Consider the following 24,821-nt stretch of genomic DNA (forward strand, 5'->3'; position numbering starts at 1 on the left):
CATACCCAGACGTAGCTCATGGAGGTCAAGGTTAAAAAGCCAAAACGAGATTGCAGGATCTCATTAAGTAGCCATTGACATTACACATCATTCTATTAGGAATCACTCTAATCAGAGAGAAAATGACCCACAGAACGACCCCCTGGTGTAGGCTGACAGACTGTCTAATCATCAATTACGGAAATCGCTGTCTGTGGACGGAGGGATAAACAGCGGCCACCTGTAATGTCACACATCTCCCATTAGGTTGCAAAAGACAAATAAATAACTAAATAAATATATTTCAAAAAATCCTGTTAATGTTTTTTGCTGGTAACAGACTCACATTTCACCAGAATAAACATGAGCATTGTGTGTGCTGAAACTTTCGCTTCCACTACATCACTTTAGCGTCTGACTCATCCCTGAGCACCCTGCCCACTGACTTTTGGCTTGGGGCTGTTTCTCGTCATTTGAGCCCCTTAGTTCATTGGAACAGAAAGCATACAATTATATTCTTGACAACAGTGAGCATCTTAGTTTATGTTAACAGTGGAGGGAAGGCCCTCTCCTGTTTAAATATGACTATGCCAGGTCCATAGAGGAATGTTTTTTCCAGTTTGGTGAAGAAGATCTCAGTCCCGTCCAACACCTTTGTGATGACCTGAGTCCCTGCAGCCATGTTCCAAATTTGGCAGAAAGACACCATATCATATTAATAAATGCTTTTGAAATGACATGCATAAGAAGGAGTCTTAATACTTTTGCGCAATTATTGTTAATTTCTCTGGACAAAAGATTTGTCACTTCAGCAGCAGAAATTAGTGAGTGGATTTGGTAACAGTACAAAATTTAATTTCAGTGATTAAATAAAATTTAATCAACCACATTAAAAATTTAAATAACCAGAAATTGAAATGTTAGTAGCTTTCAACTATCATGCATTCGTGAAACAAACTTATTTTACCTGTGTTTACATGCTGTTGCAATCCTAATTCAGTATGTAAGAATATAGCAGTGTTGCTCTTTGTACACTAGAGGGCAGTATTAAATCACCTTTGAATGCCTGTTATTAGCCAGCATTGAAAAACACACACTACTCTGTTCACTATGCATGTGTGTCTAGTTGTTGGTCTTGTGCAAATAAATACTTGTTGAAGGTAGAAACAGATCTTCAGTGTACTTTGGGGTTGAGAATGAAAGAGGAAAAAAGAAAACAAAAATGTTTGACTTCAAACATTTCTCAGTGTTAATAATGTATCTCAGCGTCTTGCAGTAACAGGATACAAGTGTCAACACTGACATCTTTTAAAGACAGTCTGTGTACTGACTCACAGAGTGGAATTTGCTCTTTTCATGAAACTTTTGAAGTAAATATTAAAGAAAACAGTTCATAATCTCACTCCATTTGTTCCCTTCTGTCTTCTTTCTTCTCTTTCCCTCTCTATTCTATTCATCAGCATGTATGTTTTTTTAACACAGGAGACAATCAGTGAACCAATGAAACCTTCCAGTATCGTGGTTGTGCCAAACCTAATGCCGCTCACTTTCCTGGCTGCTGTCCAGCTTCTGCAAACAGAGAAAAAAAAAGAGGCCTACAAAGAACCCACTAAAGAATGAGGATGAACATAAAAGAGCTTTGAACTTCATTTTCCCATGACAAAATGCTGAAAAGATATTATTTTTCTGCCCTGGTCTGACAGGCAAATAATCCTGTGTAGGATATGAATAACTCCGTCTAAAATAGTTATTATTAGCCTTGCTCATAACACAGCTACTTACCGACTTGAGGAACTGTATTTCCGAGCCGAGCGCCTCTCTCAGAAGCTCAAGCTCTCCTTCTTTATGCATCTCCAGCTCCTTCCTCAGCCTGGTAAACAAATGAAACCCATGTCAGTAACTGAGAGAGTGGTGGGAAAACAGTAAGAAAAAACACGAACGCATGAAAGTGGCGACTTGTTAAGAGAAGCTTCAGCTCTCTTGGTTCATTATACTGAGTTTAAATCTAATGATGTTTCCACTTTGTATCTCTATTCTTGGTGATACCTTGCTATTGTGTTTCATCACTGAGAGAACAGCCAAACCAAATGACACTAAAACCTATTTTTCATGCTGACAGTGATGCAGAATGCTCACGCGTGATAATAGGTACCCAGATTTAGTCTGAGTTTGATTTTACATGACTGGTTTGATGTGTTCAGATGAAGGTTCAGAGGGATGTGTTTTAAGTGTGCAACAGAAACTCACAAGTTCCAGTATGTTTACACGCACAAAACCACTTAATGACTGGAAATATTTTGGACTGGGTATGTTATAGTTCAGATGTTTACAGTGTTAACGTCAGCCCACAGCAGACAGCACTTGGATGGTTGACAGTTGAGTTAATATCCAGAATGATTTGTTGTTAGCTACAACAAGCTAACAGGAACAGAGACTTCATGATTGGTGAAAACTTGACTTGTGGATCTTTCTTCAAACATGCTGCTTTCCATCCATCACATCATTATGAAACCTCTGTGGCACCACCGTTGAATTCAAACAGCAAAAGAAACCAGGCTGAGGCCACGACAGAACCTGATGAAAGAGGAGTTGTGCTGCTCTGTTAATGCAAAACGTTTCAAAATGAGTCTTTGAATGAACAGCTGAGGAGGGGGAGGTACAGAGCAGCATTAACAGCAACAATCAGCCGTCGGTGTTCTCAGGTCCACATGATTGTGTATCTGATAGTACTGTCCCTACGGGCTTTCTGCACAGGGGTGGAGGTATACAGAAGGCCCAGAGGGACAAATTACTAAGCATAGAGTCAACTGACAGCAATAAATCAAGTTAGAGATGTGTTTCAGATTGAAATCATCCAACTGGAGCAAATCTCAAAGGGGCAGCTGAGGTTAGATTTCAGGTGTGTGGCTGGAGAAAAAAATCAAGATGAGGAGGGACTGATGCAGGAGGGGTGCATCGACCAAGACAGCACTTCAGGTACAAGCTGAGAAGTGCGCCTGAACAGACAGGCAGGATGAAAATACACTTGGAAGTAAGAAGACACAGCAAAGAGACAGTAGACGCTTTGTTAAAGACGAAACCATCAGTTTCCTCTGTTTTAAAATCAGTCTGTTCTTCTACTAGAGAAGTGAACATTTCTCTCTATAATTTCATAAACAAAAATAAAACTGTTTTAGTCAGTTCAGTTTGCTCTGGTTCATGGGACGTGATGCCTTGGCTGTGTTTGAAGGTTTTGTGCGAAGCTCCACATGAATCTGAGACAAGCTAACTCTTTCTTTTTACTGGAAGTTAATGAAACAATAAAACCACTGAGCTAAAATTGCATTGTCAAAGTGTGGAAACCAACAGCCGTCTTTTAAAGTTTGCACTTCTTTGTGGAACTTAGAATTTATATTTTTAAGATGAACGCAAGTGTTTTGCAAACAGCAGAATGTTGTTTCACACAGCATTTTGGATACTGGCGATTTTTTCATCTTCAAATGAGCTTTCACAAATAATATAGCAGTAATATATCAATGAAGAAAATCTTACACATCAAAAAACACACAGAACTCCCAAATCATCAATCGCGAGGATGTTGACTGAATATTTCAGGTATCTTTCCACTGCCACGGTGAACGATCGACACCAGCAGCCGGCCTGTTTTGCACACTGAACAGTTTTTAAACGACTGTAGCACTGATTCAAATTGACATGCATTCAATTTCCAACAATCAATGAGCGGAGAGTTAAATATGCGTTTTAAAGAGATGCTGCAGTGGATGAAGACAGGATTGATGGTTTCAGTTCAGAATGGATGATCATAAGAATGACTGAGAGGAGGTCTCTCTCTTCCAAAGCCACATCCTCAGCACTTCCTGAGGCTAATAAGCCCGGGGGTAATGAAGGACCTAGTATGTTTAATGAGGCTGATGGATGAACAGGACATGTTACCCACATGCATGATTTAAGGCAATGCTTGGCGAGGGAGGGGGGCTCAGAAGAAGCCGAGAGCAGAACATGAAGCAGGAGTAAAGGACAGAGAAAAGTAAATGAGGATGTGCAAAACAAACAAATGAAAGTAAAGGCAGGTATTATGAGATGTGCCTATTTTGTACCTTGTTCTAACAGCAGGCTTATTGAGAACACTTTGAATTAAATACTGGACAAAGTGCATTTTGTGCGAGTTACAATAAAGAAATATCAATCTATGTTGAAAATTAAAATTTTAAAATTAGAAATCATCTGGATAGGTTTGGGGATTGTGATCACTTCACATCCATAGTATTGTAGAGAAGACATTATCCAAAGTAGTAGCATCAGCAATAACAATGACCCTTCCTTCCTGGAACACTATTGATCTCCAGTCTTTAATTAAATAAAGGAAGTCTCTTTGTTCAGAAACACGGTGGACCTGCGCTCTCCTACCAGTCATGTTTCAATAGACGAGTTCCTCAAATCATATTCTACAACCAATTCATGAGCACACGCTTGTCTGAGATGTCTTTACAAATTGCCATTTGAATCCATTGTTCTATGTTCAGATGCCTGAATCTAAGGTGATAAGTAGTATGAGTGTCCACTAATGCAGGTTTAGTTCTGTTAGTTTACACATAAGTTAGATTTTTCCAGTAAAAACATGACGTATGATTCCACTAAAACCAAACTGTATTTATTTGCTGGTAAGTCGCTGCATAAGCACTCAGTGTAAATGCTTAACTCTCCAGCCCTCATTCATTTTCCCTCACAAACCTCCCTGCATCAATCACATTAGCCTCAGTTTCTTTTTTTCTACTTGTTGACTGAATGAAATACACTGCAGATCAAAGCCTTAATTAAGCCAAATGGTCTTAATGCTCTGTTATTTACACTTCCAGATTTGGACTCCAGCCAGCAGGATACCGAGAGAGAAACGCAGGCGGAAGCTGGGCTTACTGGTCTATTCAGCACTTCTCACAGTATGATTCTGTTCTGCTCTTTGCAAATAACACCGTCTATCTAATTGGCCTGGAGAATGCTGCGTTGTACTGTGGTGTTAACAATGTGATTCTCTTCCTGTCCTTTTCTAAGTGCGTTTAGCATCACAGGAGAGGCAACTAAGATGAATTTTTATCTGTTATATAGCAGAAAACCACAGAGCCCTGGTGAGGAGGAGGTGATTGGTGATTGCACTTTAGTACAGCAAGCCCTCCGATTGCTCTCACAAGACAACAAATGCTCAAGTAATTACACATCACAGCTTCCCAGCTAGGAATATTTAAAATATTAAGCAGCTTCTTACAGAAACACTTTGTTTTGTTCTTTTGCTCATTTGTGTTTTATTTGCATGTATTTCCCTGCAGCATTTACTGTTTACTCTGTTCTCTCTCATAAGGATTATATCCTCTGACAGACTGAAATTACAAGTACTGTAAATCAGGTACTGTCTGCTGTGTCTGTGTGTCAAAATACATAAAGCTCCCTCAGCATCCAGACAGCTGATTTGACTCACCTCAGACAGGTGCTGTCAGTGAGAGGCTTCTGACTGACAAACAGGCGCTCCACTCGCAGAGATTCTGTCACTGCCTCAGCCTCATTCAACTGCTGATTCAGGTCTGCAGTCAAAAGCAATAAATCAAACACAAGAGGTCTTTCCTCAAACAAGACAGACACATGCTGTAGGTGCATTGTTAAGACATTTGCTGCGACGGCTGAGACAGTGGGACAAAGTTTGGATTATACAGTACACCCACTACCACCATACCTTGGGATGTTTTTACTGTAAGGCACTTACTTAACCTCCCCCACTCCAAAGGAGATGCTCTGTGACTGACAGTTAGAGCTGGCTTCAGACCAGCATTAGCACTTGTCAAATCCTGAAGCATAGTGTTATAAACTGCTGTGTAGTGTTTTAGTCTCAGATCAGCCTTTAAACTCAATCTATTATTCAAACTGGACTTCCTGGATAGTATTTCATCTTCAAACCAGTACCTGTAGCAGCACATCCACAACAACATAGTCTTTGTTTTTGGTTGCAGTTCTATTTTTGTTCTGAACATCCCTAAACCTGTGAACTGTACAGCTTCCAGCTGAGAATACTAGAAACCTGAAAAAAAATAAATAAATCACCCCACTGACTTGCCTTCCAACCTGGTCATGAAGCCAGAAACTAACATACAACATCTGGCGTCAAGATACCGTAAGCAGCACAGTTAAATTTCAAAAATTTAGCTGACTTGGCAGCAGTTAAAATTCAAGATACCTTTTTCTTTAGCTTTCAGTTCTGTCAAAAAGAAGATGTTAAAAATAAAGTGTGTTGAGATTGTTGCAAAAATAACTCCAACAGTCAGCAGTCAGTATAAATTCACCTCTCTGGATGTTATTCAGGCCCTGTAGCTCGAGGTGGAGCGCCCTCTTCTCCTCCTGCATGGAGCTCATGTGACTGTTCCTGCAGCTCAGCAGCTCCATCTCTGCTCGGAGGGAGAAATGACGAATCCAACTTGGAACAACTGAAGGAATGATTGAGTAGAAATCACCAGAAGGGCTGAAGGGCTCCGTGGTTAGGGGACTACTACCCTTCATCTTGTGGAACTAATGAAAACTGTTCAAACCACATGAAAATATAATTTGACATTAAAAAATTCAAGGTTTTAAAAGATACAGTATATTGTGCTTCTACAAAACCCTGTCACTGCAACTTCTGTACGAATAATCACGACACAATATTTGTCAGTGATTAAATTAAATGCAGGACTACGCACTGCTTTCCTCCCCAGGTCTCCAGAAACACTGCGTTCTGCCCGACTAAATCAACTTTGCTTTGGTGAGACACATGTTGTCTAAACTCCAACTTTTTGATATCTTCCCTTTTTTGCTAATTATTTTACCACACACGAATGGTGGTATGTTCCCAACTAGAGTCTCATTAGTGCTGCATAGGCCAGGCATATTAGAGCGTGAGCTGCACAGAATTTAAATGTCATCATGAAATGAGGGGCTTTACACCTCAGGAGCTTTGTACTTATAAGTCCGAGGCTGGTTTGCGAGGACAGAAAGCAAATCGCATCCTGGACTTTGAAACAGAAAAATTTAACTATTTTAATCCAGGACTAGATTTAAGATTTGTTATGTCTGAGTTTCTCTTTGTACATTTGTCCATATTACGATAGAGAAATAGAGATCAGATGGATAGATTTAGCAGGTGCTTGGTACACTGTCATGGAAACATTTGAGCACACACTCTTGCATACAACTATCAACCCCAAATCTCGTAATCTACTCAGTATTAACGATTTGACTATTTGACAGCGATATGCTGTCAACACATCATCGTCACATCATTATAATTCACTCATTCTTTCTATTTATTCATCTGCTTATACTAGATAATATACAAAGAACTACATTTTGATATGAGCACTCAGGACCACATCTGCACTATAAAAGCTCTGTCTTTTATGACCTTTGTATAACGACTCCACTTCCCACTCCAGGTCCAGGATCTCAGTGTGTTTTTGGCTCTCGAACACCATCTCTCTGTTCCCTCGAAGACTGAAGTCACTGTTGAATGTCGAGATCTCTTGAAGGAAGTTTTCCGCTTCTTCTTTAGACTCGCTCTTTATCTTGGCCTGGTATGAAAAGACGGATCATAGGAAATGTTCCAAAGATAATACTAAGCTGCTTGTGATGCTACAACAACATCTACTAGTGCTACTATTAGTGATAGTTATAATCTAAATTTGATTCAACCTTTATCTCCAAGTCTTACTGTAGCCGAAGAGCTTGAAGTACTTCTTCCCCTCTGTGCAATATTCTACACTTTTTAACTTGTGCTCTTGTCTACTTCCCTCCACTGTGCTAATTGTGCATTTCCATGTAGTTGTGCTTCAAAACAAACACAGTTGCCATGAACTGTGGTCATACTTTTACAGCTAGTGTGTACGTGGGATCAGCTAAAAATACTTTTTGACAGCTACGACAGCCTCTGAGGAAATGTGGTAGCTATTCACACTTCAGGGGGCCACTTGATTATTAGTTGGTAGACAGAAAATTAATTGTACACATGGTTTGTTTATGATGGACACTACAAAATAGGTCTGAATCATTTCACAAGCTGTAATGCTGTAAATATAGTATAGCTGGAGTGAAAAACAAAAAAGCTGCTGTTCTGAGACGGCGGTTAATTGATCAGAGAGCTTATATCCCAAATAGGGCGCAGTATGAAAGCTGATCATGTATTCATATGGCACATAACCAATACGATATTAGATGTAAATATTGATTCAGGTTTCAACCCACTAGACGTTCCCTGAGGTGGCTCTTCTGGCAGAGCAGTTCCTCAATTTGCTTCAACATCTGGTCTTCACATTTCTTCATCAGGTCACGCTGCAGCATCATCGCAGACAGCTCCTGAGCCTGGATCACAAGCAGATGAGTGGGCAGTTAAGACATACAATCTGACAGACATATGTAATAAGTAAATACATTACTGAGACATGTGAGAACATGTTGGTGAACACACATCAGGAGAAATGAGATGAAATCAACTTTTTAGTATGGGCAGCTGGCAAAATCATTCTATGCTGTATGTTGTATAAGGTATACGTGTTATTGACCCTTACTAGGCAATGGTCAACAAATTACCTGTTTCTTCAACTACTTTTAAAACTTTGGTGTCTAGGTTTCCTTTTTACTGCATCATATATATATCATTCATTTTCAAACTTTTCTTGTTTATTTCTTCTTCTGTCTTCATCCTGAGTAATTATATGATACACCCCAAAACAAAGAAAATTGCCAAATTATGTAGGAAGGTAAATTCACAGAGGATGCTTTTTAAAGATGCCTCCAGCCTGGCTTTCCGTACAGTTTTCAGTCTGTTATTTGAGCTGTCAAGAGGAAGCGAGTTTATTGGTTCTTATATGGTAGTAGAGGAGCAAAGTGTATTCCCACAAGCAAAATCAGCTTCCACATTTACCAAACACTGTATTAGACCAGTGGGTAGGATTTAGGGGGATCAACTGGCATAAATATAATGTGTAATATAATATTCAAAATTATGTTTTCATTAGTGTTCAATCACCTGAAAGAATTGTTGTGTTTTTGTTCCATTAGAATGAGCCCTTCATATCTATAGAGGAAGCAGTTGCTCTTCCACGGAGCCTGTCATGTTGAACCCCCATATTTCTACAGCAGTCCATAACGGGCAAACCAAACACTGTCTTTAGATGCTTCAACACGTTTTTGCAGTGAAGCTAAGGCCACATTAGGTTCTCCTACAGGCTAGGAAAGGTAGGGGAGAGGGGAAGGGGTATTCATTAGGTTGTAATCTGCAACCTCTCCACGAGATGCCACTACATCCTATATACTGGTCCTTTAAGACAGCTCTCATAAACTAGAAGACATTACATCATGAGAGCTGTAAAGACACCCTGCATATCTGTATGATGTAAACAGTTTCAATATTCTGTTCTACAAGGTCAAAAAAAGGTATCCGTGTTGTGTACTCTCAGGCAGATAATACTCCGACAGACACGGTGTGGTATTCAGCAGCCTTTCTAATTAGACTGAGTAATTTGTTCTTTTGATTGGATGTCCACTTTTACAAGCACAGGAAGAAGTTAGCAATATTTCTGAGAGGTCAACGAGCCTGCCTTTGACATCATATCTCACACATGCTAAAAGGTTCCACTAATGTTATCCGGTGGAAAATAGCCATTGATTTCACAGTGGCACTTCCAGTTTGCACTGTTGATGAAATGAATGGGAGAGATTAAGTGTTTTCAATCATAAAGCAGATCAGCTGATCAATATGCCAATATGCACTTCTTTACCTCATGTGTCAATGCCACTAATACTGTATGCTGTTTCAAGGTAAAGGAAATATTACTGTTACTGTTCTTTTTTTTATCTCTCTCTTAACATTTTATAACAAAGTAAACAAATTAACAATATAAAAATAATAACAAAAGCTGTTTGATAAAGATAACCTATTGGATGAACAGTAAAATTATACATTTGCCCTCCTGCCACCACAGACAAAACTGTAAAATATTAACCAATACTTCAAGTATGGTGTTACTGTTCCTCGTGCAAGAATCCCAGATGAACACTGTATCTAGAGGCACAGTTCAAAGTCAAATCTACATGACACGCCACCATATAAATGAGTACCAGGCTGTGCAAATGTCAGGCTCTTCTATTATAAATCACCAGTACCGTCAAACAGGCAACAGTCACATTCACTACTTATTTACACTGGCTCACTCTGAAATGTATTGAAGAGTATATTATAAGCCTGTAAGAATAAATCCAATAGCTATTAATGTGTATTGTACGGTCGGGCACAATTTTGTGTCAGACAACCAATTTATTCATGGCTGCTCCTCCAGACACAAAATGTATTCATAATTCACACATTAGCAATGGATAAAGAAGAAAAGACAGACTGTAATGTAGCCTCACCTTTTTATCAAGTTCCTCATTGGTCTTTTCATACATTTCAGTGGCATTCTTGATCTTCTCATTGCATCTGATGATGGCTACTTTGACTGATGTAAAGAAAACTGATCAGCTAACAAAATGCAAAAACGAGTGTACTGCAGTATGCTTTTTCAGCAGCTTACTCCAAGCCAAAGTGACAAAAATAAATAAATAAAATACTGTTCGATGGTCTGAACCAAGGGAAAATACTTCTAAGATAATGAAAACTGAAATATTGGTGGATGAAGACGGAAGGCTCCTTTTATTGTTTACACTGCTAGCATAGCTAGGTAGCATAATAAACAACCTTCCAATGTTGAGCTAGATGATAGAAATAGCTTATTCTGCTAGCTGAAATGTCAGCAGGCAAGCAAAACATGACTTACCTTCTTTAATTTTTTGTGTCTGTTCAGTTAATTGTTGTTCAGATATAAGGATTTGTTGAAAGAGTGTGTCTAAACTCATTTTGAGTAAATACCTGGTTTAATCAATAAACCAACCCGCAACAAAAACCTAGCTAGCCAATTCCCTGTAACTGATTTAACGTTAGTTACTCCGAAAGCTAGCTCCGCCTATGACGCAGCTCCGAGGATTGACGGACTAGCCCCGCCCTGCCCCGCCGCTGACACCGGTTAGTTTGTGTGTATGCACCGCAAATAAGACCAATGTTATTGACAAAAGATTACCGTCGTTATTTAATTTCGTGGTTTTACGGTTTTGAGAGCGTCGAACAGACGCAGCTTTGGGAAATGTGAGGGAAGGAACTGCCGAAATCGGAAAGAACTGACGTATTGGCGTCTCAGCTAGCTAAAATCGTGTCTCGGATGTGGCTAGCGGTGGCTAAGTTTGTTTTAGGCTCACATTAGCTAGCTAGCTAGCTAACTAATAGAGCTAACTAATGTAATAGCTAACTCTTCTGGATGCAGTTGTCTGAAAGACACAACAATGTTTCATTTACATTATTAAATTAACGTTTGCCTTTTCTGGAGTCACCACTCCTGTCCTGTATGTGCTGTTGATAATGTAACGCAGACGTAGCTCACTATGGTCACCTAATTACAGTCATGGATCAGTCCCCGCTCCAGTGTTGAACGTTATGAAGTGCAGCTTTGGCACAGCTGGCTTTCTCAGCACTAATCCTCACAGACTCGCTGCCGAAGTTTCTGTAACTTATTTGTCACACTATTCCTGACTTTGACCAATTTCCTCGTTTCACTACTGCGACAGAAAAAAAAAAAGCTTTCTGATCCGGTGCCATGAGGCACATTACAGCGTGAAACGTTAAATGACCCGAGGACTACATCATTCTGACATTCATTTGCAAAATTAATATCACATATTGATTGAGGCTTTTCATAAATCACCAGACTGAGCCGTCCCCTGACTGGCAAGGCTCCCTTTGGAGACTTTAGAACAGCAAAGTCATCAAATTGTAAGCAGACAATTAGCCCAGATAGTAGCCTGAGTCTGTCGGTCATTTGTACCAATTTTCTGTCTCTTTTCCAGTCATGTTCTCTGTTAAGAAAAAAAAAAAGCTGTGGACATCGGCCTGCGGCATATCTATTTAACAAAATTGAAAGTCATTTTGAAAAGTGACTGTGCCTTGCAGGATTGATTCATCGTACCTGCCTAATCACACCTTCCTTTTCAGTGAGGGATTATTCACAGACGCTCAAATAAGATATTTCATATCATCTCTGAACTCTCTCTCTCTATCTCTCTCTCTCTCTCTATGTGCGCGTGTGTTTGCGCGCGCGCGCGTTTGTGTGTAGGGTTGATTTACTGTGATGAACGCCAGCATCCCTGATTGATTCGGCCCAGTCTTTAATGCAGAGAGAGGGTCATTGACATGGTCCGGTCCCATGTATTTAGCCAAGTGGATTAGCCTCTGAATAGACCTTATAGGCAATCAATGAGCTATAGGAAGAGTTACAAGTCGCATGATGCCTCATCCCTGTTATTATAATCATACTCTGCTTGTTAGATTTCCAGTCAGTTAATTGAACATTGATCGAACAGAAGTGCTTAAGAGGTGATGCTCATATTTTCTTTTAATCTCAATATAGTGTGAAACGTGTAATATTGTTTGAAATGATCAGAAATTGTTTCATAGAATTTCTCTCACCATTGACCCTTACATTAAACCCACCAACAGATGGCGACAGTCGCACAGTGTCCAGTCTCCTGCTGTGGACTGCGGCCAGGTGTCCCTCAGCACAGCGCTGTCAGGCTGCTGTAGTTCTCAAGTACCAAAACCATATTTTGTAGAGGCTGTATGTTATGTTACAACCCCTGGGCGGTGTCATCAAATACCCAGCAGCCCACTCTCTTCACAGATACTGTTGCATAACGCTTTTTTTGTCATTTGCAAATGGGATTAACATTATAGCAGACTGGGAGGAGCCACACACATGCTGGGATTATCACGCATAGGTTGTGTGCAGGCAGCAGTGAGCAGCTGAAATATGTGCATTCATTTGGTCGCCCAAGTGGCACTGCAGGTTAGAAGGGCGTTCAGGTCCAGCAAATTGCCATATAACCTACTCCACGTGTTGCTATATTAATCATGTCATAAAGATGCGCAGGAGTCACGCTCTTTGCCCTCTGCCTGTCAGCACGGTTACACTGAGATGTAAAACCAGCCCACACGCCTCATCAGTTGATACTGCTGTTTTTATCTCATGACATCTGCAACCACATGCCCCGTGTGGTCGTGCAGCGCAGTCTATGTGCATTTTAATGGGCTGGCAAAGTGATTTCTTTTTTTTCTTTTTTTTTACAATTTGAGTGCACGTGAGCTGGAAAGTTTATTAAAAGTAAACACCAAAAAAAGACGTTCATAACCCTACAGAGACTTGTACTGAGTGCAACTCAGCAGTGACGCTAACCTTGTGCTCATTACTGAGTTAAGCGATCTTAAAGCTAATTGTGGGATTTTCTGTGCTGCCGTTGTAATATTTTAATAATCAGGGGGAGAGTTTGCGGTGATAGGGAGGCCTGTCTTTGTAAATTTATGATAAGGTTACAGTACTTTGGTGCGAGGGGGAAGCTGGCACTCTCCTCCTGCTGAATGCGCTAGACAGCAGTGGGGCTCCAGTTGGCTGTGTGCGCTCAGACGCACAGACGCAAGCATCCCACTGGCTGGACTTGGAGGACACGCGTCCGCTTCGCTTCCATCGCTGCTCTGATCCCTTGTCTTTGTCTCCCTGCGGTGAGAAGACCACCCGCACGGGAGGGAACGGAAGAAAGAGGCGCTCCTCTTTTTTTCTGGAGACCACAGAGAGTCGGAGAAACTGTGCAGAATCGGGACTGGACACTTTTTGGAGGGGGAATTATTTCTCGCATGAGGCGAGCTGGATCTGTACAGCGGGGCGCACACTGCTACGTCTTTTCAATGGATTTCAATACAGTGGAAGTACTCTGGGAATTAAACTACTGTTAAGTCGCTTTTAGTTCGCGAATTTCGTTCCAACAAGGGTTTGTTTCACATGGAGAGGACGACGATGATCATCGCAGTATTGTATGTCCTCCTGCCTCTTTTAGGTAAGTTTCACTTGATTTCTTACCACCAACAGCTGTCCGTTTGGCACCAGTTCATCCCGTAGGTTCGTGTAATATTTTAGTGGTTAGATTGTGGGCTCTGTTAGTGAGGGGGAGCCCGGCAGAGGCAGCGGCTGCTGTACTGTGGTCCAAACTGCTCCAAAACGGCCAAGTCAGTCAGGAGCTGTCGCTGCTCGTCAAACAATAGTGCTCATGAAAGCAAAATGTCACTCAACTGCATGTTTTCATCGGCATAATGAAACTCAGTAAACTAACTGCTTATATCCCAAAGTAGTCAAGTCGTATAGAACTGATTTCAATCAGTGGCTATATGTATTTCAACATATAGATTATTTCGCTGTCTGTGTTTTTCATGTCACAGGACAAAAACAGTATTTTAATCCCTGAAAGCATCTTGCAAAGTTAGCAGCCTAAACTTTGACTAATTACTGAGAACAAATGAGCAAAAACAATAGACAACGGGGTATTATTGGTTTACTTATTATGTTAATTTTTTTTATTCTAAATGTCACTTTTGTTTCCAGATGTGTTGTCTTACGCCGAGGAGAACCTGCGTGCTGGGGCCACCCGGCTGGACTGTGTGAGGGCCAGTGAGCAGTGTCTGAAGGAGCAGGCGTGCAGCACCAAGTACCGCACGATGAGGCAGTGCGTGGCCGGCGGCAAGGAGAGCAACTTCAGCATGGTGGCCGGCCTGGAGGCCAAGGACGAGTGCCGGAGCGCCATGGACGCGCTCAAACAGAGTCCGCTGTACAACTGCCGGTGTAAAAGGGGCATGAAGAAAGAGAAGAACTGCCTGCGCATTTACTGGGGGATCTATCAGACATTACAAGGTTGGTGTGTTGTTTTTGGGGGAACTTTTTCTTGTCAGGAACCAACCCAAGATGCACCCTTCAGCAGATTCTGATGTACAATTTTGTGATGTTACTACTCTGATCAGAGTTTAGGCTTTGCTGTGTTGTTCTTGTATGGCAGTCTGTCAGAGAATGAAACAATAGCACAATATTACTGTTTTTCTTCCTGGGGATGCAATAAAACCTCCACAAAGTGCCTCAGGGGTCTTTGTTTGGGCGGGACTGCTACATCTAGAGAACACCCTGCAGCTATAGTTAATGTGAAATGGACATTCCCCATAGGTTTTTTAATCTGCTCTGTAAAGGGGTGAGATGAGCAGTTGCCCCAGCCCCTCCCACTTCTGTATGGAGGGGGGCACCATCATCCTCCCCCTCCAGCTCTATGACCCCCAAATCCCTGCTGCCACGAACACAAAAACTCAGAAAGTAGCACACTGCTATTTATCCAATAACAGTCCAATGCGATCATGTGCAATCACTCAACTTTTCATTCAAATTTGGTCTCCGACTCGGTTCACAGCCACAGTCCCGCAGAGCCAAGATACTTTTTGACCTCCTAAATCACTTTCCTTGGAGGTAATGGAGCATGAAGCCCCTCAGCTCTGACAGTGCCATCTTAAAGTGTTGATCATAGCAGGGGGGGCTTTTAGTCCCTAAACTGCATCCAGCCCATCGTCTGCGAGTCCACTTCCAGTTGCACAACACAGCTGACCAACCTACCTAATCAAGCGTGTGGCTGTGTGCCAGCGTGGCTATCGACTGACCCAAATAACCCTTGTCACATGCAGTCCAATGTGAGGGGTGAAGGATGATAAACAAAACAGGAGGGGGTTCAAAACAAACCCATCTATCCATCTATTTAACTGTAACATCTGGTTATCATCCTCACAGGTAATGATTTCTTGGAGGATTCACCGTATGAACCTGTGAATAGCCGTCTATCTGACATTTTCCGGCTGGCTCCCATCATAGGTAAGATTAAAAAAAATCTTCTCTGTGGGGGCTTTCGCTCCATCCTGTAGTATTTATTTTCTTCATTGTTTCGTCAGTCACCCGTCTCATGTGAGATACGATTAAGTTCAAAGCTGTGCATGCCCCCACTGAAGGTTATCTGTGTGTCAAGTATTTATCCTCCCTCATCCTCTCCACTATCTGTCTTATTCGCCGCTCGTTCTCGCCCCAGCGACACTGCATGCTGGCTGGAAGTGACCTTGCATGGGGAGCTATAGTTCTGAGTCTCATCAAGCAGTGGATAAATGCAGCTGCAGAAGGAGGGCTCTGTTGAAGCTGGTGTGTTTTGCTGTGGTTGTGGACAGCTTCCTCTTGTGGCTGTTTGAATCCACTTGTTGAAAAGAGTGAGTGAGTAGCTCTGTGAGTAACGTGGGGCAGCATGACAGGCGTTTTTCTCTTCAGACCTGCGCGTGGGAGCAGTGCTGACTGGAGCCTGTAGATGGCGATGTTATTCCCTTCTTCACAGTCAGTCACTCTGAGGTCCCACAGTTGGGACTGTTGTTAGTGTTTGAGAGTCTAATACATGAATGTGGCGTGATCATGTGGCTGCTTACATTTTCAGTATTACACTGCAGGTGATGAGCACTGTGTCAAATGAAGCAGACACACACATGCCTCCACATCTTCACAGAACAAGGCTGATATTTTGACCCCTTTTGATATAGAAGAGCCTTTTCTTTCTGTTTCCTCTGTCATTTTTATCTCACAATACGCTGATTTGCCCTAAACCAACGCTTCTCCTACAGCAGAGTGAGCTCATAATGTGGGTGGTGAGATACAGATACACAAAATCTTGGACTGGGTACCGACTTCATGACCAATTTGCTTCTAAACAAACACCGGCTGTGGAGCCAGCTTTCTTTTTTTTTTTTCAGTAAAGCCTATTCTGTCCTCTTGCTACTCTCTGTAGAAAATAAACCCACCATGTCAGACCATGTATGTCTCTGGCCCTTAATATGCCAGCCAGTCCCAGCAAGGACAAGACACCCACAGGCCATCAGTGCTGAAGCATGTGCAGCACAGGATCGTAGTTAACATCACAGGCAGGTGACATCTCTCCACAGTCTGATTTATGGTGTCATTCTTATAGTGAAGACAGACACCCCTTATTTGATGGCCAAATGCCCTTTTATGTTGATTGATGGCTTTGCATATATACAGTATATCTCTTTGTAAGCGTTCGAGCGCAGACATCATATCAGCCTGAGTCCGTCATTAAAGTGCAGTTATGGAGAGTATGGTTCCAACTAATGTTCATTTTTCATTATTGATTCATCTGTTGGCTATTTTTTCTATTACATGATTAATTGCTTAGCACATAAACGTCCAAAATAATGAAAACATGCATCTCACAATTTCACATAGCCTAAGATGAAGTCTTCTGATTGCTTGTTTGGGCTGACCAACTGTCCAAAATCCAAAGAAGTTACATTTACAATGATAAAAAATGGACAAAAACAGGAAATGCTTACTTTTGAGATGTTGGTACCAGAAAATATTTTGCTCTCAAAATGAGTCCATTGACAAGCCGATTTTCTATTAACTTCAGTGCTTCTGTGCCCTTCAGTTCCCAACCTTTTTAGCTCGCGACCCTTTTAAATTAGGAAATATCTACAAGTGACCGTTCATCACAAGCCCTTCTCAGACTGTTTGATTTGAAGGATTTTATAGGTTAAAGAGATAAAAGTATGCAGCACTTAGCAAGAAACAAAATAAGCATTTGAGAAAAGTCAGAAGAAATAAACATAATTTTATGTAACATAATAAATTTACATTTTTTCTTTCTTTAATCATCTTTCTTAATCCCCTCAGATTATTGTGGGACCCCTTGGGATGTCCTGCCCTAGGTTGGGAATGACTAGCTGTTTTAGTGCTTGTTCAAACACCTCTTGACGTTGACTGACAGCTTCGTATAGCCAGCCCCTCTCTCTCTTTTGAAATAACACAGATCGGCCTGGGTCTGCCTTTAAAGTGCAGGTATGGAGCGCCTAAGTTTTTCTGTGCCCGTCTGCAGCGTTCCTTTCTGTGGATGAGGAGTGATATGTTAGAGGGAAATGGGCAGGTGAAACATTGATAAGCACATACTGCGAGACAGAGCAGAGGGCTAATGCAGAAAGAGAGAAGACGAATAACGTCTGATCATTAGACAAAAACCCACAACAACATACATAGTTTGAAAGGGGACCAATATGAAAAGTACTCTCTGGGATTCTCATTTTCAAATTATGCAAATTTAGGTTTCTCACAAAACTTTATATTGGAGGTTGGAGTGATATTAGAATATGGTACAATCTCACAGTTCTCACAGTTGTTCTATAGGAGGTCTCTGTACATTTTCTCTTTCTCTGTTCTGCTGCATCACTCTTACATTTCTTCTGAACATGTTTTCAGTCTTCTTTAATTTCATGCTGAAAGACAAAATGATAATGATAACTCTTATTCTTGTTTATAGTGTAAATTAGTAAATGAAACCATTATACTCTAGTTGAGTACTTTCAGGTCCTCAGACACCAGTTAGTGAACCACTTATGAAGACTCAGCGGTCTGCGGTCAGCCCTCTATTTCAGGAGGCTCTCTGGACATGTCCCGTGTTTGTCTCCCTCAGACAGTGCTACTCAGTGATCCCGGGCTATAGGAACAATAGGCCGCCACGATGATCCGGTAATTCCATAATCGGCCCCACGTCTCCGACTGAAGCGACTAATCCCCAGTGACACCCATACATACAGTGCACAGATGTACAGGCCCTCAAACACACACACTGCTGTGCCCTGAACACCTGTTCCCAATGAAACACCCATAGGCGTCAGTCTGATTGCATTAGAGAGACACGTCGGGTGTCGTCTTGGCCACACAAGTATACTGTACGTGCGTCTGGAGTGGATATAAGCATCGTCTCTGCTGATTTACAGAAAATCATTAAAGAATACTTAACAGGGATTAAGATTCAACTCTTCCAGTGGATATTACACATTTAAGTTTGTAAACAGAATTCTCATAAATAATAAAACACATATTGGTTACAAGATGCATAAAACATAAACGCTGACATCATAGAAAGCTTAAATAATCAACTCTAACTGGATTTGTATTGAACAATGAAATGCAACAACAGAGGTGCACACAGCACACAGCAGTGGGTTAATTCGGCTAATTATTTTCAGATCTTTACCGGGGGCAGAGAGCCTTTACCTCAGGGGCTGAGTCCAATGATTCACAGGGAAGTGTGAGCAACTCACTTCTCTGCACCAAAAATGAGCAACCACTGCGGCAGTTATGGTTAATTCCTCCGTAATGCTTTTAGAGGCATGAAATAATAGCAGCATTTTGTCAAAATGGCTCGATATTCATGGCTTTAACACAAAAGCTGCCTGCACACATGTTACAGTCATGAATGTTCAGAAAGAGTCGTGTTGGTGTCTGAGACCCACCTCTGGACATGCTGTCCTGATTCTCAGCAGACTTTAGAAACTACATATTGAATCTTTTAGTTTTTGTTGTCCACCATGTGTGTCCTGATCAGCATCTCTTTGCTGCGTGGAAGTCACTGGAAGCGTTGCAGGAAGTTGACGTGATGAGGAGACGGCACACAGGAGGCTTCTCTCTGAGTTTTCATACCACACATGCACAACCAATGGAAACTTTGGATTTTTTTAATGAGGTGATAGCTTTCATATTTTAAGAGTGAACGATGTTGGTTCCCGTGACAAAGTGATGACAGCTGTAAAGGAAGAGCTGTGAATATGAGCTGCATACAGGGAATATTTAAAACTCCTTTAATACGTCGGCCGTGGCGGAAGTAAACAAGACGTACTGCGTGTGAGAATATAACAAAGCGTGTGTGGAACTCTACTCCACTTTTAACGCAGGCTGTTCATCGCTCTCCTCAGTTTCCTTTCCCAGCAAAATATCCCAGTGTTCAGTCCCTTTATCTTTTCTCTCTGTCTCTCTTTAGCAGCTCTACCTGTTTTGATGTCTCTGTTTCAGTTCATTAAAGGGCTCAGTGAGTTCTGCTGCCTGTGGAACTTTTGAGACTACTGCTTCCCCAACAGTGGAAAAGTGTGTTGTTTTCACTTTACACTGAGCACATGCATTGTGCTTGACATATATATAACACATGGAAGTATGCCTGTAAAATGTGAAAAAACTAAATCTGCAAAGATTCTCCTTACCACATGTGTTGCCTTATCATTATCTATGTATTTATCTGTCCATTTGGTGTGTGCGCTGTCAGAGAGATGCTAGTTTTGAAAGATGCTAACTTTATAAATCAGTGAATAATCACGCTGAGCACAAAAACAATAATTTTCTATTGCACTGCATGAGTTCATACAAGCTTAGAGGAGGAGGAGAGCAGAGTTTGGATGAAATGGCTGCCCTTCTCTTCACCAGTTGCCCATGTTTATGAGTCACTGATCCATGCAGGAGGGAGCGACACAGAAACAGAGAGCATTATTCTGAGATTAAAGTGGACTTGGAATTACTGCCACACCATTTGGCCCAGGCCGCTGGAAAATCAAAGCGGTGTAGGAAATGGCTGAATACACTGCCTGGGTAGTTTCATATTACTGTATTCATGAACGCTTGCTGTTCCAGGTAGCTTTCATGTGCCTTTCAAAACATTTCTTCTCTCCATTTGCTACTTCTTGTTCTCGTCCTTCCACATCATCTTGTCCTCCGACACTTTGGATATCTAGAAGGACACGGCATGCCCAGCTCTTCCCGTCATCAGTCCCATTCATATTGAGAGCCAAAGCACACCTAAGGCATGCTTGACTTTAACAACGTTTCTACATCTGGGTGATTTGAACTGGCTTCAAAAATGTTTGGCGTATTGCCACAAAGATTACAGTGCATGATTGCACTGTGTGCAGATAAGAGACTGTTTTATTATGTGAGCCAATTGTCGTTTTGAGAGGTGAGAGAAATGTAACACGGGGCATAAAGTGACACGCACCATAATCGACAGTCTGGGCCGCAGCCAAAAGTGACTTAACGTAAATACAGCAGCTGTGGTTAAATGATGGGGTGGCAGCGGGTGAAAACGGATAAGAACATCACAGATTCCAGGAGGTGCGACCTATGAATAAAGATGAGTTTATGCAACTATCATTTTCACTCTGGCCTGCGGACTGACCTTTTATGGTTGTTTGCCAGTTTTGAAGTGATAATATAGCATTTAGGTTGGCAGCACTTATCTTAAACCACTGTTTGTGCTTCAGAACCTTATAGTAAACAGGGCAGTGTTTGAGATTTACATCATAGACTGGTGCCAATTTTAGCCAGCAGTGCCTCCTCAGGCTGACTGAAGAGGGCTTTGCTTTGGATTGCTGCAATTGCTTCTGGGTGAAGCTGACGCATGGCCTGCCATGCCAGCTTTGAGATGACAGGATCGTAGAGGAGAGCGTACCACCTCTCTTTAATTTCTCGCAATGTGAAACGGCAGCTGAACTTGACCCCCAAATGAACTGAGGTTAGATCTGTGGTCTGCAAGACTGCATTTATCAGTAGCAGGTCATCAGTGGGTTTCCATCGTCCCAAGTCTTTAGTAATATGTAGGGGCTGCTTGCTTTTCTTGACTCTTTTCGTGATGGGTGCAGGGTTTATTACCATGGCAAGAGGGGTACTGAACCACCTAGCTCCATCAAAAAAGAGAAAAGTCTTGCTGATTTTTACCTTTTAACTGTTACTTTAACTGGCAATAGACACGGTTTTTACTTTTCTGAAGCATTATGAAGCGAACATTATGTAAAGGCTTTAGAATAATGACACCATCGGCTTTCAGATTGGTTCCCTGTAAGCTTCACTTTTAGTGCGCAGGTCTGTCTGCCACCAGGTCACAGCTCAAGGCTGACTGTCGATCCAGTCCAGCCGGCACTGTTTCTGTCTGCTTTCATGTCTTCATTACAGACTAAATGAATGAGCTCAGGCCTTTTTCTCCCAGTGTTTTCTTCTACTCCACCCTGATGCCAACACCAGCCACTTGTTCGGGCGAAGCAGCGCTCAAACTGTTACAACTCCGTATAAAGTTCTAACAATTTAACCTTACCTCTTACTTCTACAGTGCTGTTAGTCTTTTATTCCTGGAAATTTGGAAACGAATGTGGTGAATGTCCTGTGTTGTCGGTAGTTGCTAGGCTCTGAGGAAAACAGAAAGCGATCCGGTTGTCTTTGGAAAAAGCACTTGGAAATGCAGGGGGGGTTGTTGAAAAGTTGCTTGTCTCCACTTCAAATTCTGCTAAATCTTGACAGATTTTCATGAGCGTTGTCTCCTACCTGCGCATGTTTCAGATTTCCTACAGGCGGCTCTGCAGTGATCAGAAAAAAAGTGTTCTACGGCTTGTAATGATTTTATTTCCAGACATCGTGTATTGATGTCTGCTTGGCTTAAACTCTATCCTTAAGCTCCGTCCTCTTCTTAGTTGGCTGGTGCAGCAGCTCTCTCACCCACTCATAAGCCCCAATACGGCAAAGCTCAATATTGTGTCTCTTCCATGTGTCAAGACTTCAAACACATCTTGTCCTCGTCCCTCCTACTACTGAAGTCAACCTTGAAGCACGGTTGCAGCGACGTGTGCATATATATGTGTGTGTGTGTTGTGAGTGTGAAAACATCTGTAAGTGCGTGGCCCGGCTGTCAAGCCAAGGAAGCGCTTCAAATCCCCCTGCGCTGACACACAGGGCTGAGAGGCTGTCAGCACCACTCAACCACTGGCTGCAGAGGAAGTCACTCTCATTATGAGCTGCCAATGTTTGGAGATAAGAGTGTCTACCGCTATCTTTTACCCTGCTCGCGTTTGTGTGTATGCCTGCATCTGTGTGTGTGTGTGTGTGTGTTTATGTGAGTGCGAGATAGAGTCAGGGAGGGAATGCAGAGGAGTTGCAGAGGGAGAAACATAATTTATTGTGCTGTATCTTTTGGAGAGAGAGAGCATCCTGCCTGTTCTCTTAACTTTATTTTTTCTGCCTTTATTTATCCAGAGTTGGTTGACTGAGCACATTTGCTCTTTTTCTGCCATTCCCTGCTTCACGCTTATTCAGTCAAATGCATTTGTAGCTGGGAGTTGCTCTGGATATAAACAGTCCTACGCTGTTTGCCACCAAGCAAGCAGATTTAGTGTTTACTTTCTAGAAGTTGTTGAAGTGAGTGGGCGTTTCCTCTCTTTCTTTTAGCCTTTAGCCAAGTGATGCACCAATCCCGTACGCTGGATCGGAATTGGCACTTGATCCTGACTTTATTTAACGGATCAGGTGCTGGCCAATCCTTCCAGACCCTAAGATTGTTAAGACACTCTTCACTTATGGTTTACAAAACACACACAGACACACACAGACACGTCGTAGCTGTTAGTCAGAAAAAAGCAGACGACGACACAGCGGACGACAGGTTGTCTCTGATCGTTAAAAATGTGTTTTCAGGTAAACCACAAAAACTTGCAAGAGCAGTCTAAAAATGTCTTAATGTCAAGCACTATAAAGTCTTAGTTAGAACATAAGTCTTGAGTTTCCTGGTTTGGTTTCAGTGATGCACTTCTGACATCACCAACATACTTAGAAACCCTTTTGCATCATTTTCCAGAAAGTTACTGCTCAACCTTTGTAAGATAAATGACTCATTTCCCTGAAGCATACTTCATTCAATCTGCCTCATTATAAGGGATGCTTTTCTTTTTTTGCATGTCAATCACAGACCAAGTGCAGCTCTCAGTCTTGTCTGACTCACAGCAACTTTAATTTTGAATTTAAATTAAAGGCATTTCCAGACCGTTCTGTCCAGAGTGCTTTCCTTTCCAGACTTTGAGCTGGTCAACAGTCCATTAATTATACATTCAATATTATCAGAAGTGCTGAAGCTATAAAAAAAAACAAACATATCTCCTATCAGGCTGCACAGATTAAACAGTGGGGAAGAAAAGTTGGTCTCCAGCAACTTTTTATAGATTTATTTTGAGGTCCTGCCTGTTCTTGTGAACAGATAGCAGATCTCCAGTCAGTTTCAGCTGTGTGTGAGTTAATGCTGCCATGCTAAACATTGTTATGCAAACAAGCTAAACATTACATACTACAAATAAGCATGTTAGCATGGTATTTGTTTAAAACTCAAAGGCAGCTGAGTCTAAGTGCAGAAGAAGCTGAGCACAGGTACATCTGAGGCTGGTAAAGCTAAAGCTAATGTGATTCCATGATTCATTCAGTGTGGTTTGTCCTGTGGCACCACCCATAACATAAACATTACATTTCGTGTATTTTACACTTTGGAAGCTATTTTTGGTTCAACCACTCCTTTTAGCTTAGCATTTTTTTCTCCATTTGTGGTAAGGAGCTAACTTGCTCCACAATATAGTATTTGGTAATGGTGTGGCTGTAGACTATCAGACTCTTCAGTATCTCTTTAGCACAATGATATGACCTGTTTTTTGGCACGCATCCTTACAAGATATACATTCATCCATCATGCAAGTCCTTATCTACACTATGTGGTCTGTTTGCAATGAATTAGAAAAAAAACTGCCCTTATATATCCCATCATTCTGTCCCCTGCACCTGAGTTAGTTTTGTTAAAGACTCCAAATCCACTGCCGACGTTACTGTCCCTGTGCCTTGTCTCATATGAAACCTAATCAATACAGCACTGTGTTAGATTGGAAACTTGAGGCTGTGTCTACAAGAATCTATTGATTTCTCTCTTTTTCCCCTGTTCCCTCCTTCTTTTCCGCCCAAACTCTTCCGCTCAGGCTGGGATCAAAGGCTTTATCCTTCAGCAAGGTTCGTGGTGTACAATTCCAGCCTGAGCTCCGCTCTTGTGTTCTCAGAGAAGGACACAGCCTGTTGGGGATTTATGTTTTCATTGACCTTGTCTCATCTCTGTACAGTTGATTTTTTAGCATAACGTGTGCAGTGATGTGAACTATTTAGAGATTCTCAGAGATGCATGAGTGTATCTTTAGTTAAATATAGATGGATTGAAGTTGGTGGTTT

General features: G+C 41.7%; 2 protein-coding genes across 3 annotated transcripts in view; one reads left to right on the forward strand and one right to left on the reverse strand.

Annotated features, from left to right (window-relative positions):
- Positions 1-1,512: 1,512 nt before the first annotated feature.
- ccdc172 (coiled-coil domain containing 172) lies at positions 1,513-10,884 on the reverse strand. Its single transcript, XM_041948195.1, has 8 exons — positions 10,806-10,884; positions 10,402-10,487; positions 8,236-8,352; positions 7,400-7,565; positions 6,306-6,407; positions 5,450-5,552; positions 1,762-1,849; positions 1,513-1,548 (listed from the first exon to the last, which is right to left on the reverse strand). Exons 1-8 carry the CDS (start codon positions 10,882-10,884, stop codon positions 1,513-1,515), a joined length of 777 nt encoding a protein of 258 aa, XP_041804129.1.
- A 2,746-nt stretch (positions 10,885-13,630) lies between these two features.
- Positions 13,631-24,821, forward strand: part of gfra1a (gdnf family receptor alpha 1a) — a 91,349-nt gene continuing 80,158 nt past the window's right edge. For both annotated transcript variants that reach the window (XM_041947292.1, XM_041947293.1), the window contains exons 1-3: positions 13,631-13,962; positions 14,505-14,810; positions 15,723-15,803. In XM_041947292.1, the coding sequence (XP_041803226.1) occupies positions 13,908-13,962; positions 14,505-14,810; positions 15,723-15,803 (442 nt within the window). In that variant the 5' untranslated portion in view covers positions 13,631-13,907. The remainder of the gene's footprint in view (positions 13,963-14,504; positions 14,811-15,722; positions 15,804-24,821) is intronic.

This window comes from Chelmon rostratus, chromosome 11 (genome assembly GCF_017976325.1).
Source record: "Chelmon rostratus isolate fCheRos1 chromosome 11, fCheRos1.pri, whole genome shotgun sequence".
In the NCBI taxonomy this organism is placed as follows: Eukaryota; Metazoa; Chordata; class Actinopteri; order Chaetodontiformes; family Chaetodontidae; genus Chelmon; species Chelmon rostratus.